Raw genomic sequence first — 11,770 nt, forward strand, 5'->3', positions numbered from 1 at the left:
CGATAACATTGACTTATCGCTGAATAGCAGCCCTGGTATTTTGACAGCACAGCTGAGCTCTACTATTATTTAATCGCACAGCGTTTCGTTGTATTTCACAAAAACTTCAATAAAACAACACAGTACAAAATGGCTAAAAGCCCCGAAACCGTTTCTCTGGACCAACTGGACAAGGATCAAATGAAAACGGTAATTAGCGCGGCGCATTTGATTGATAAATCCGCTGCAAATGTGATGCAATGCGCAATCGAATGTGCCGCCCGAATGTGATTATTTCTGGCAATCAAACTAAACAACGTGCATATAGTTTTCAGATTTCCTAATGTCCTACAACAAACTTTCCGAAATGTGCTTTACGGACTGTGTACGCGATTTCACATCACGCGATGTCAAAGACTCTGAGGTAAGCGGCAAATTACAAATTGAACTCCGACCAAAGGATATATCATAATGGTATTCTTGCTTTGCAGGAGAAATGCTCGCTGAATTGCATGGAAAAGTACCTGAAGATGAACCAGCGTGTATCGCAGCGCTTCCAGGAATTCCAAATGATTGCCAACGAGAATGCTTTAGCCATGGCCCAGAAGACCAATAAGCTGTAGAGCACACAGTTCGAGTTACTAAGTAGTTTAGTTAACAATACAAATTCACACCGATAGCGAAGCTGAGCTAAATAAAAATGCATTTTTGTTGCATTTGTATGGGTCCTTATCTAGCAATTAAATAAATACCAAAATAAAAGCAATGTAAATCATAGTTAAGGTTGTTAATCGTATACATAATGTACTTGTTTATTGCCGCTGTTCTAATTAGTTAGCAAAGGCAGTTAAAGGATACAGTTCCGGGCTGAGATCTCAGACGGATCTGTGCATCTGATGCCATAGTCAGTGCTATTTAAAAGTTGGCCTGATGCCTTGCTCGTGTGCATGCTTGCTCTATCTCCCTCACTCTCGCTCTCTCTTTCGGTAACTTTAGCATCTGCTTCTGTTTCGTGCACATGTTCTTAAACGTTTGTCAGACTGAGAAAAACAACTATTTACTTTGATGAGATTTATAAAGATAACTAGAGATCTCTTATTTTATTAATTTATGAAGTTGTTGACAGGGTGGGACCACATATGTGTTCCTTATAATAATTGCATGTTACAAATAGAAAAAACAAAAAAGAAAGTGGGGACAAATGTAGTTGCGTTGTGCCACACGGCAACCAAGGGAGAAGGAGGTGGGAGTGTTTTAGCAGATCAGCCTCATAAATATTATTTTTAGAATTGGGCGCCGCGCAGTTGCTTATGTGCTAATGCCTAAAACTACGTTTAAGTAACGCTGACAGGGGCTGTAATTACACGTTAACGATCTCGACATGATAATATCTAGCTACACACACACACAGACACGCACACACAGTCACACACACTAGCCAGTTGTCGATGCAAGGACCACGGTGATCGGTTACATTATTACATATGCTATAGAAGCCATCGCCTGCGGCTTGCTATTCAATACTTAGGGCTACACACGCTTTATTGGCCTGGAGCTGCAGCTACGCTCAGTTGTGTTCAGTGGCTGGTGCCGCCCGCCTCCGATGGAAAGCCCTCCGCCTCATTGATCAGTGCATATTCGAGAATGACGCGACCCTCTTTGTATCTGGAAAGGCAACAATAGTGTGAGTGAGCGATTTAGCCCCCTATATACGAATGACATGAGGACTATTCATACTTTTGCGTCTCCTCGGTGGCAAACTCATACATCCAGCCGAGCTTGGCGCCACAGTTCTTGCACATAACATCGCGCACCATATGACGGCCCGTAAGCATCACACGCTCCTGTATGGCGCTGAACGTCAAGTTGACCACGCGCTTAAACAGATAGGCGCGTCCTGCGGATAATATGTATATATATATATATATGTTTATATAACAATCAACAAACAAGCTGCAACAATAAATCGTGTATACTCTCTGCTTACCCGTGGCGCCAGTGAAGCGTGTGCTGATTAATTGGCTGCGATTGGTCAAATTGGTGTGGCATTGGGCGCAGTTGAACAGCTTGAGGCCGCCAAGGTGCTCCAGAAAGATGCGGCCCATACTTGTGCGTGTACTTAGTTGTTTCGAGTTTTTATCAGAGCACTTCTATTGTCCCTGTCTGTGCGTTTCCGCTACCCTTTGCGCTCGTTTACCTGCCTTTAATTGCAGTGTTTGTCTGCGCCTGTATGTTTGTGTGTGTGTGTGCGTGTGCGAGCGTGCGTTTCTTTGTTTGCTGATGCTGAGAATGTTGAGAAATTGTTGTCACGAAAGTGTTATTAATAACAGTACGCAACGAGTTTGCGTATACTTTTGCGCAGCGCTGCTTATCTGCAGTGTCTTTTTGTTTTTGGGCGAAAGAGAAAAACAAACTTACAGCTGTGTAGGAAACTGTGCTGTGGCACAATCAGATGCAAAAATGTACAAAAATACAATAAATATGCCAGAAAGTGCACAAGTAACTGTTGCTGACTTTGAATTAGAACACAGCTTGCCAATTACGACGCCTGTGACAACAACAAAAACATAAAGAAAATAGCACTGCAATAACAATGCAACGCTTTCTAGGGCTGTCGCACAAGTATCGATACTGTGCTGTTATCTATATTGTATTATATGGGATTTTTCATAAGCATTGCTGTGCTTTTCGGTTAAACATAAGTTGCAGCACATTAAATTGATCGTTTGTTATTTTAGTAATATTCTAGGCAACTTGTAGCTGTTAGTAAATGACTAAACATTTAGTTGCACCAAAGTTAAGCAATCGAGTAGTTGAAGTACTCGATATCGTTTCAAATGCTGACGCCCTGGTCAACAGCTGTTCGCTACACGTGATTGTGCAATTGTTGTTGCTGCGATCGCCGCCCACCTAACGCTGCGCTGGGGAAATCTTTCCGGCAGCGTTTGGCGTTTTTAAAATATTTGGAATATTTTCTATTGGAGTTCAGTATCATGTGTTTTAAAATTCAAATATAGTAAACTGTCCTGGCCACCACAAAATGGACTCCGAAGACTAAGAGCGCCTGCGGAGACCATGCTAAATTTCATTTCAATCGCTTAGAGCTAGTGCGAATCGGTATTTATCACAACGGCAAGAACCTATATACATCCATAATATCAGCGAAAGATGTACCTCCTGCGACGAAAACTACGAATCCTGCTCTCCCGGGGCAGCTACAGCATATTCCGGCATGCGGCGACGGGAGCTGGAGGCGGCGCCGGCGCCGGTGTCAGATCTGGAACACTGCAGAAAATGCGCGAATGGCATAGCAGCGCATTTAGCAATAAATTTCTACTATTTACCAATGTTGGCATCTCGCTAACGCTCAGCTCGGTGGGCGACATTCTCGAACAGCAGCTGGAGTTGTACAATAACGAGATCGAGACATACAGCAGCACACGCACCCGGCACATGGCGACGAGCGGCGTGGCCGTTGGCATCATATGCCATTATTGGTATCAGATGCTGGACAAATATCTGCCCGGTCGCAGCATGCGTGTGGTGGCCAAAAAGATTGTTCTCGATCAATTGATCTGTTCGCCGCTCTACATATCCGCCTTCTTTGTGACGCTGGGCATACTGGAGAGAAAGGACGCGCACGAGGTGTGGGAGGAGATCAAGGAGAAGGCCTGGAAGCTCTATGCAGCCGAATGGACCGTCTGGCCGGTGGCGCAGTTCGTCAACTTCTACTGGATACCCACACACTATCGCATCTTCTACGATAATGTGATCAGTCTCGGCTACGATGTGTTCACATCGAAGGTGAAGCATTCACCCTCACATCTGCCCATGACCACCGCCACATCGTCGACCATGAAGAAGCTGACAACGCAACAGGCCTAGCTAATGCATACAATGCCTTTTCCTTAACATTTAGTTTATTTAATATACACCCAAATATCTTTGTAAATACTGTATGCATTTTTTTGCAATGCACACGCCATGAGCTTTAACAGCGCGATAAATGTACCTTGACGCTAGCCGCGCTGCGGCTGCTCTCTCAATAAAACAAAAATGGGCCAAAATGCGGCGACAATCGATCAAACCAACGAAACTGGTCTCCATGCTAACTGGATCATTGGCCATCATTGAGATGTGCTTCGCTCTGCTCCGCTGTGCTCTGTTTCTGATCTGATGCAATTCGATTGCGGCTGCCAGTCACTTGTCTGGCAACAAGTGCAACCGGTTCCGACCAACAATTGCCAGCGAGTCGGTGAAGGATTTTTCGAGCACAACGAACGCTGCCCAAAATTGGTCTTTGGCAATAATTCTCGTTTGTCAGCTGCGCCAAGAAAGTAACTTTTAACATCTCTTGGCGCACGAGCGTTCCACTGGAACGGAAACATGTCGCAGCCACAGATTTGGCTGTGTGGATGACAATGATGCGAATGACGCACGCTTTCAACTGTTTTGCTTTTTTCTTTTCTCATTTGTTTTTTTTTTTTTTTTTTTTGTTCACGCTGATAAGCGCGAATGGGAAAAGATTCTGATTGGGATGTGCCGGCAGGCAGCAACACGCGATGCCACGCCTCGCATTTGATAAGCGCCCCTCGGTTGCCAACTACGAAAGCAACAAGAAATGACTTAAAAAATTTGTAGCCGCAGTTAAATATAAATCAGAGGAGCCCATCCAAGAACCGATAAGGCGCACTCACAGATAAGGCACTGTCACATACATTTAATGTACCCACATCCAAGTGTTATATATATTATATACATACATTTGACAGTCATATATATATACTATGGGTACAGGCATATCCATTAATGAAATGCCTATCTCAAGCTGTGGGGGGCATGACGAACGGAATCTTATCGCAGCCGTTTGCAATTCGCAACTTGTGCTTGACATTGATAATGAAATTGGTTTGTGAAACAAATCAAAGCCAAGAAATATGAATAACAATAATAATAATATTAATAATAGCCATAAGAATGCTGCAGTATATTATATTTATATTGACAACGACCTTGATAATGCACAGATAATCAGACGCTCGCAATTCCCGGGTGCCCCGCTTAGGGCCCTTGTGTAGGCCCAGCAACAGGTGATCCACTCACAGCAAAGATTTCGAATTTGAATATATATATATATATATCTATACATATATGTATATATAATTCGCATTTCAATTCTTGCTCCATGCCAATCCCAATGCGGGCTTGGCGATTGTAAACTGGTTTTCGTAAGATTAATTTCCTTTTCTTGTGTTATTTTCGGGCCAAATTGGCAAGAGGAAGAAAACACGATATGAGTTAGCAACCGAAACGTGATTGCTAAAAAAAAAAACCAACCAGGCCTCCAAATGAACGAAAGTTCATTAAATATACGTATTCAAATACGAACCGTCGAAACGTCAAGTATCGATTGACAAAAAAAAAAAACTGTCATTTTGAAATTGTTATCGATAACTAATCCATTTTAGCCTGTCGAACGCCGAACGCTTCCTGCGGTCTAAAAATACGTATTATCAGTTGCAAGGGGTTTTTTTTATTAATAGCATATTCTTTACGATATTGGATTTGGGGGTATATCGAATTTGATTTGGACCCACCGCATGTTTGCGTAAAAAGTTCGAGAACATGCGTTTGCATATATGTATGTACATACATATATATGTTTGTGTTCAGCCACAAGGTTGTTGCCAATGCTGTAATTCTAACCTAAAAAAAAACAACAACAGAAAAAAATGCCAACTTGTTTTCGAATTTACTGCAAATGACGTGCGGTTTATTGTTGGCGTCGCCATTGACCGATCGCACAACAGCATAAAAGCACGTAAATAAATGTGGGGTAAATGCGCTTATTTACAAGATGCTGACAACAAATTGTGCCTCCCTTGTCGCGCGCTATCCACCGTTATCCAACATGTTCTTTTAAGGAGGGAGGGGGGGGGGGGGGTCTTACGTAGGCGCACGCGGATTGGCCAATTTTCTGGGCTCGTCTGTTGTGGCTCTCTGCGATAAAAGCAAAAATCAAACACAAATATATCGCGAAACAAAAAAAGAAGGCGTCTTTGGCAAAAGAGAGCGCAGATCGTATGGCAATTGTGGCGGGCGCATTCAAAGAGCGCGACACACGCGAACCAGTTTTGTAAGAAATTGCCAGAGTGCTCGCAAAAGAGAACAATTTACAGAAGCGAACAGATATCGAAGCACACATACAAACAAACATACATGCATGCATATGTGTGTAGATAGCAGCATTTAAATTGGACACTTGTGCGTTTGTATGTATGTATGTACTGTTGTCTGTTTGTGTGAATATTTGACTTGTTGGGTGAGCAGATTTTTTGCGGTTTTTTTTGTGTTTTTTTTTTTGTTTTTTTAGGTTTTTTTATGCCACGCGCAATTTAATATGAAACACAGCAAACCAGCTCAATATTTGCCTAAAGCTCAACTTCAAAATACCTGTACCTGGTATCGATTACTTTATGCATTAGTCGAGTAGCGATAACAGTGCATATCAGCAGCCTTTAATGGTGATTAATAAAACGGTTGTTGAGCTTAAGCAGGGCTACCATTTAAAAGTGAATTAAAGAGATTGGCTAAATACTGATATAAAACACCTGCTCTGCACTACACACATACCCTATACCCTCTAATGAATGGGTTGTTGTGTTGTATATGTATATGCAAAGTAAAATGTTGTCTTAACATAAACGGTCGCTGTTACCCCTATGTATATATTATGTATATGCAATGTAAAATGTTGTCTTAACATAAACGGTCGCTGTTACCATCGCGGGGCACACGTGTCGTTGAGTTTCTCAAGCGTCGTTAAGTTTCTCAAGTAGGCGATTGACTGGCCGATCTTGACTTACATATATAACGTATTTATATTGTAGATGTTCAACTTTGTGCGGCATTCATCTCTGCACGTGATTTAAACGCGAGCAAGTCCATAAAGTTGACAATTTAAAGATCATAAAATCTTTTAGGATAGGCCATAAAAACCGGTTGTTCAGTTGAATTATTTTTGGACAAAAAAAAAAAGACGACAAAAGCCGCATCAGCTTTATCAGTCCCAGCTCTCGCCCCCCCCCCCCCCCGCTTCACCGCGGCGGGGTTAATAAATTGTTGTTGGCATTAGCCTTGAAAGCATTGCAAAAGCCAAAAATATCAGCGCATAGTTTTTTTTTTTTTTTTTGGGGAATGCGAGAGATAGCCGGCACGACTGGAGAGAGTTCTTGTCTTATTATCTATTTTTGAATGCCAAAGCCAAAGCTCGGCAGTGAACATGAAAAGCACGGGCCTGCTCGACCTTGGAAAACAGGCCAGCATGGAAAATCATCTCAAGAAAAAACAAAAAAAAAAAAAAAAAAAAATACGCAGCACGCGTAAGCAAATAAATCAAGAAGCGCCCACGAGTTCTGGGAATCGTTAAAAAGCCAGACAGCTCTACATATATATATATATATATATATATATATATATATATAAATAAATATATATTAAGCATATAGGAAAGCTTTCTGTGGAATACCATATTCGATTGACTAACTGAAAGCTTAAACAGCTCCGGACTTTGAGAGAATTCAAATGATATATTTTTCGGGCTCTTTATTTGGAACAGACTTGAACTAAGTTTATTTTCCGATTTTCATTTTTAATTAAAATCTGCCCGTTCTAATGGAAAATAATGCCTTGTTGTGCGTATTTTCCACAAGAAATTTCGGGCTAAATTAGAAAACTAATCCTAAGTTATTCGAAGTCCTCCAGAGTTTCTCTGAGATAATGATATAATCAATTTTGGGCTTACCTTTAAACTGTTCATATTAAATAATATGGAAATTAGAACTCGAAGCTACGTTTTTTAAGCAAAGTTTCTTCTATTTTTTGTATATATAATTCTATATAATATATATATCTTTGATCGATTTCTGGTATTTAAATAGTTTTGAGCTGTGGCGCATTCGAATTCCATTAGCGTGTTCATGTCAAATGGAAGCTAATAAATGTTGCAGTTCATTCAGAGATATTCGTCTGGCGGAATCAATCAAATGACTTGCAAGAGCGCTTATCGCCGCAGAAGATACTGGGCCGCGTTACTGAATGATCTGGCAACATTATGTTCGCGTTGTCATTGTCAGGCGCTGATAAAACCAACAAACTGATCGCGATCATGTGCCCTGTGTGTCAGCCGAAAGTTGTTTTTTTTTCTTTGCTCTATTTCTCTATGCCCTGCACATAGTTAAGCACAGGGCATCCCAGCTGTGACCAACGGCATGTAACTGTCAACAGGGTGGCAACTCGAATGCTGTTAAGTATATGCTCCCGTTAAGCATTAAATGATCTGGCAACTTGGTTCTTGAATTCAAAGTCTTGGCCTGGAGCTACTCGGAGTTATGCCTGGACCCTCGCAAATTGAAAGAGCTTTAGTAAGTAGATTATATATTCTTTTTTCATACTAAATAAAGGCTGAAGTGAAGAAGAAGCATAGCCACAGGGCATCTGCTAGTCGTACACACCCGAATGCAGCACACAGACACGAAGAGTGTGCAGAATGACAAGTATTCGATAAGCCTCGGATCTGCGTGCAGGGTAACTGCTAGTCGTGCAGCTCAGCTAGTATTCTGTTGTTGTTGCTCCTGAAAGTTATCCAAGGTATCTTTAACCGTGCCGCGCTTTATCTGCACTTGATGAACGACCGCAGCAAATTTGTTTTTGCTTTTCTTTTGGGTTTACCTGGGCCCGGAAATTTCTAAGTAACGTGGAGTGTCGTGTTGCCACATTATTATTCTGTATAGAGTTTGGTATTTCGGCTAAAAGGGGGTGTGGTGGGAGAGGGCGGGGCGTCTCTAATAAATAAGTGCTAAAAGAACGCGCAAACAAATGTGGCCGAAGATTCTCAAGTAAACACACACGGGCATACATGTGTGTGTGTGTGTGTGTGTGTGTGTGTTGGGGGTGTGTGCTGGCAGCGTTCTTTTCTGTTATCTGTTTTCTTTTTCATATTCTATTTATCTGTTATTATAAACTGTTTTTTATTTTTGGTTATTTTGCTTTGACGTAAATGCTGCAGAAATGCCAAAAAGACGAAACAACAGCAAAAAACGAAAGAAAGCAAAAGTTCTGTGGATTGTACAGATTCGTAGTATAACGTATATATATATATATGCAAATATATATATTATAGTTAGGAAGATAACTCAATTGCCTGCAAAGCAATGCGTTCATAACCTCAACATGTCAATATTAACAGTTAATTATTCGTTAACATTGTCATGTTGTTAACAGCTACAGTTACACTCATTAACAGTTAATTATCTGTTAATGTTTAGCTCAATCATGTTGAGGGTATGAACACGAAGCTTTACAGGCAATTCATTAACAGTTAATTAACATGCAGGTATTTAGAGTTTGGCTATATTATTTTGTATTAGATAATTTCTTAAGCTTTTATCTAGAGCTCTGAACAATGGTTTGATTGACATTAGGCAAAAATTATCCAAATGAAGTTGAAGTCGAGCTCAAAACTCAAAATAGAAAGATTATCCAAGGAGTAGAACTATGAAAACAAGTCGGAAGCCGATCAAACAGATTAAAAGATTGTCAAAAAACTGTCTTAAACGAAGTCTTCAATGAATATTCACAAATATTTTTGAATATCAAAAGTAAAAGTTGTAGTAAAAGCCCATCTTGGCATGACGCTACCTGACATCTTTCTTTTATATATAGACAAAAAAAAAAAAAGAAAAAATGCTTAGTCTTTTCTTAAGAAAATATTCTACAAATCTTTCACATACATATACCTAAACTTGAGAAACATATATGTATGTGTATAAACCTTGATTACGTTGCCGGAGACCCCTTTAACCCGCATCGAAATGGATTTGCATTGCGGCGACTGAGAGAGTACAGCCCGACGAGACATATAGACGATGTCAGCCCAATATCGTGCCATACGTAAGTGCGTTCCGAGTATTACGCTTCATTCAGTATGCTATTCCGTTGTAAATTTGTACGGATCGACTTTTGCTTACGTCATTGGGAGCCGAGCTAGATTCAATTTAAGGTTTAAGTATCTGGCGTTTGTGCTAGCTAGCAAATAGTTCAGATAGTTATGTTAGATAGTTGAAAACAACAATATGATAAATTCTCTTCAATTCCTACAAAAATATTTACCATGAGTAAAACAATACAACTTGCAGCTGCAATAAGGGGGGGGGGGGGGGGGTAGGGTTGGGGGTTGGGATTTGCGGCTTGGGGCTTGGGGTTGGGATGTACTTGCTTGACAGCGCGATGACGCGCTTCGGTTATCAAGGTGAGAGCTGGCAAAACAAAATGCTTGTAAGTGTGAGCAACAAAAGCAAAATAACAAACAACAACAACAAGCAAGGCAGGAAGAAGAACAACAACAACAACAACAACAACAACAACAACAACAACAACAACAACAACAGGCAGAACGGGCCGCAAGTGCTCAGATTGCGCATACGACGCGTGTGCTGCGCAAAAATCAAAACAAAATAAATGTGAGTCAAAGAAAAACTACAAATAATAAAAAAAAAAAAGTGGGCCCGTTTGCTGGCGAACGCGCCTCCAAAAGCACACACACACACACACACACATCTACACACACACACACACACGTTGTTGTTGTTGTTTTTCTCAGTTGAGCATCAGCTTTGCATTTCGCTGCCACAGCGTTTGCTGCACGCGCCTCCGATTGTGTCACTTGATATGCCACTCAATACACACACACACACACACACACACACACACACACACACACACACACACACACACACACTGCTTTAGATAGACAGCCACGAGTTACTTTTGTATACGACAGTCATTCATCAACTTGTTTTTGCCTTCTGACAAACAAGTGCGGCAACAACAACAGCAACAACAACAGCAACAACAACAACAGCAGCAGCAACAACAACAACAACAATTATTGTAACGGCAGCAACAAGTGCCACAAGTTGACAACAATAACAGACCATCATATATACCCTACATATGGCGCATGCATTTGTTGGCAATATCTTTATGGCTCGTAAAAGTTCAAAACAATAAACAGCTAAACAAAAAGATTTACAAATTGGTTGTCAGGCGCGCAGAAGTTGTCTTGGTTCGAACCAACGACTTTTCTTTTCGATTTGAGCCGTTAAACAGCTGGTTCGAACCTTTGGATTATGCACAGTTTTAATTGAAACAATTTAACCCGGTTTCAAGCATGTCGAAAGCCAGTTAAATGTATCGAATCGTAAAAGTAAAGTAGCTGGTTCAAACCACTTGTAAAATTCTGAAAAACTCTGTACTTTACTCGTTTCGGTTCATTTAATGCTTAAAATATTTTCAATTTAGTTATTTATGATTAACCGATTCGCAACCTTAACTCTTTATTTACATATTTGATAATGGATAACATTTGATATTTGATAATTAACAGAAATTGGCGTACAGAGCATTTGCTGGTCGTGCATTTGTTTTAACCTGTTTTCCATCTGCATATTTCTTTTCATGCTCTTGATTATTCTGTTTACTTACGTATTTTTAATTTAATTTAATTGAAATGCCCGCTGGCAACAGTTCATAGAATCTAGATGATAATGTCTGAAAATAGTTTGTTTTTTTTTTTTTCTTTTTCCATTACAAAAATTGAGTACAAAAATAGTATATAATTATACCAATAAAAGCAGGCAGAACACCTGTGCACTCTGAGCCTGGTTGATAATGCTTTAAAGCATTTGTTTTTGTCCAAACGACAAAAGAAATAATCAAATTAAAAAAATAT

At 40.4% G+C, this 11,770-nt stretch overlaps 3 protein-coding genes across 3 annotated transcripts; 2 read left to right on the plus strand and 1 right to left on the minus strand.

Moving 5' to 3' along the window:
- Positions 1–28: 28 nt before the first annotated feature.
- Tim9a (translocase of inner membrane 9) lies at positions 29–756 on the plus strand. The gene is made up of 3 exons (XM_002059497.4): positions 29–189; positions 308–403; positions 471–756. Exons 1-3 carry the CDS (start codon positions 130–132, stop codon positions 600–602), a joined length of 288 nt encoding a protein of 95 aa, XP_002059533.1. The 5' UTR covers positions 29–129; the 3' UTR covers positions 603–756.
- A 279-nt stretch (positions 757–1,035) lies between these two features.
- Ype (yippee zinc finger protein) lies at positions 1,036–2,555 on the minus strand. Its single transcript, XM_002059498.3, has 4 exons — positions 2,398–2,555; positions 1,967–2,262; positions 1,717–1,876; positions 1,036–1,644 (listed from the first exon to the last, which is right to left on the minus strand). The coding sequence occupies exons 2-4, from the start codon at positions 2,082–2,084 to the stop codon at positions 1,557–1,559; spliced, it is 366 nt and encodes a 121-aa protein (XP_002059534.1). The 5' UTR covers positions 2,085–2,262; positions 2,398–2,555; the 3' UTR covers positions 1,036–1,556.
- A 297-nt stretch (positions 2,556–2,852) lies between these two features.
- LOC6636141 (mpv17-like protein 2) lies at positions 2,853–4,066 on the plus strand. The gene has a single exon (XM_002059499.4). The coding sequence runs from the start codon at positions 3,148–3,150 to the stop codon at positions 3,862–3,864; it is 717 nt and encodes a 238-aa protein (XP_002059535.1). The 5' UTR covers positions 2,853–3,147; the 3' UTR covers positions 3,865–4,066.
- The last annotated feature ends 7,704 nt before the right edge of the window (positions 4,067–11,770 follow it).

Source organism: Drosophila virilis, chromosome X (genome assembly GCF_030788295.1).
Source record: "Drosophila virilis strain 15010-1051.87 chromosome X, Dvir_AGI_RSII-ME, whole genome shotgun sequence".
Classification (NCBI taxonomy): Eukaryota; Metazoa; Arthropoda; class Insecta; order Diptera; family Drosophilidae; genus Drosophila; species Drosophila virilis.

Coding starts and splice junctions, on each gene's coding strand:
- Tim9a (XM_002059497.4), top strand. CDS start 130: ATGGCTAAAAGCCCCGAAACCGTTTCTCTGGACCAACTGGACAAGGAT. Junction 190..307: donor ACAAGGATCAAATGAAAACG/GTAATTAGCGCG, acceptor ACGTGCATATAG/TTTTCAGATTTCCTAATGTC. Junction 404..470: donor GCGATGTCAAAGACTCTGAG/GTAAGCGGCAAA, acceptor CTTGCTTTGCAG/GAGAAATGCTCGCTGAATTG.
- Ype (XM_002059498.3), bottom strand. CDS start 2,084: ATGGGCCGCATCTTTCTGGAGCACCTTGGCGGCCTCAAGCTGTTCAAC. Junction 1,877..1,966: donor ACGCTTCACTGGCGCCACGG/GTAAGCAGAGAG, acceptor TATTATCCGCAG/GACGCGCCTATCTGTTTAAG. Junction 1,645..1,716: donor GCCACCGAGGAGACGCAAAA/GTATGAATAGTC, acceptor TTGCCTTTCCAG/ATACAAAGAGGGTCGCGTCA.
- LOC6636141 (XM_002059499.4), top strand. CDS start 3,148: ATGTACCTCCTGCGACGAAAACTACGAATCCTGCTCTCCCGGGGCAGC.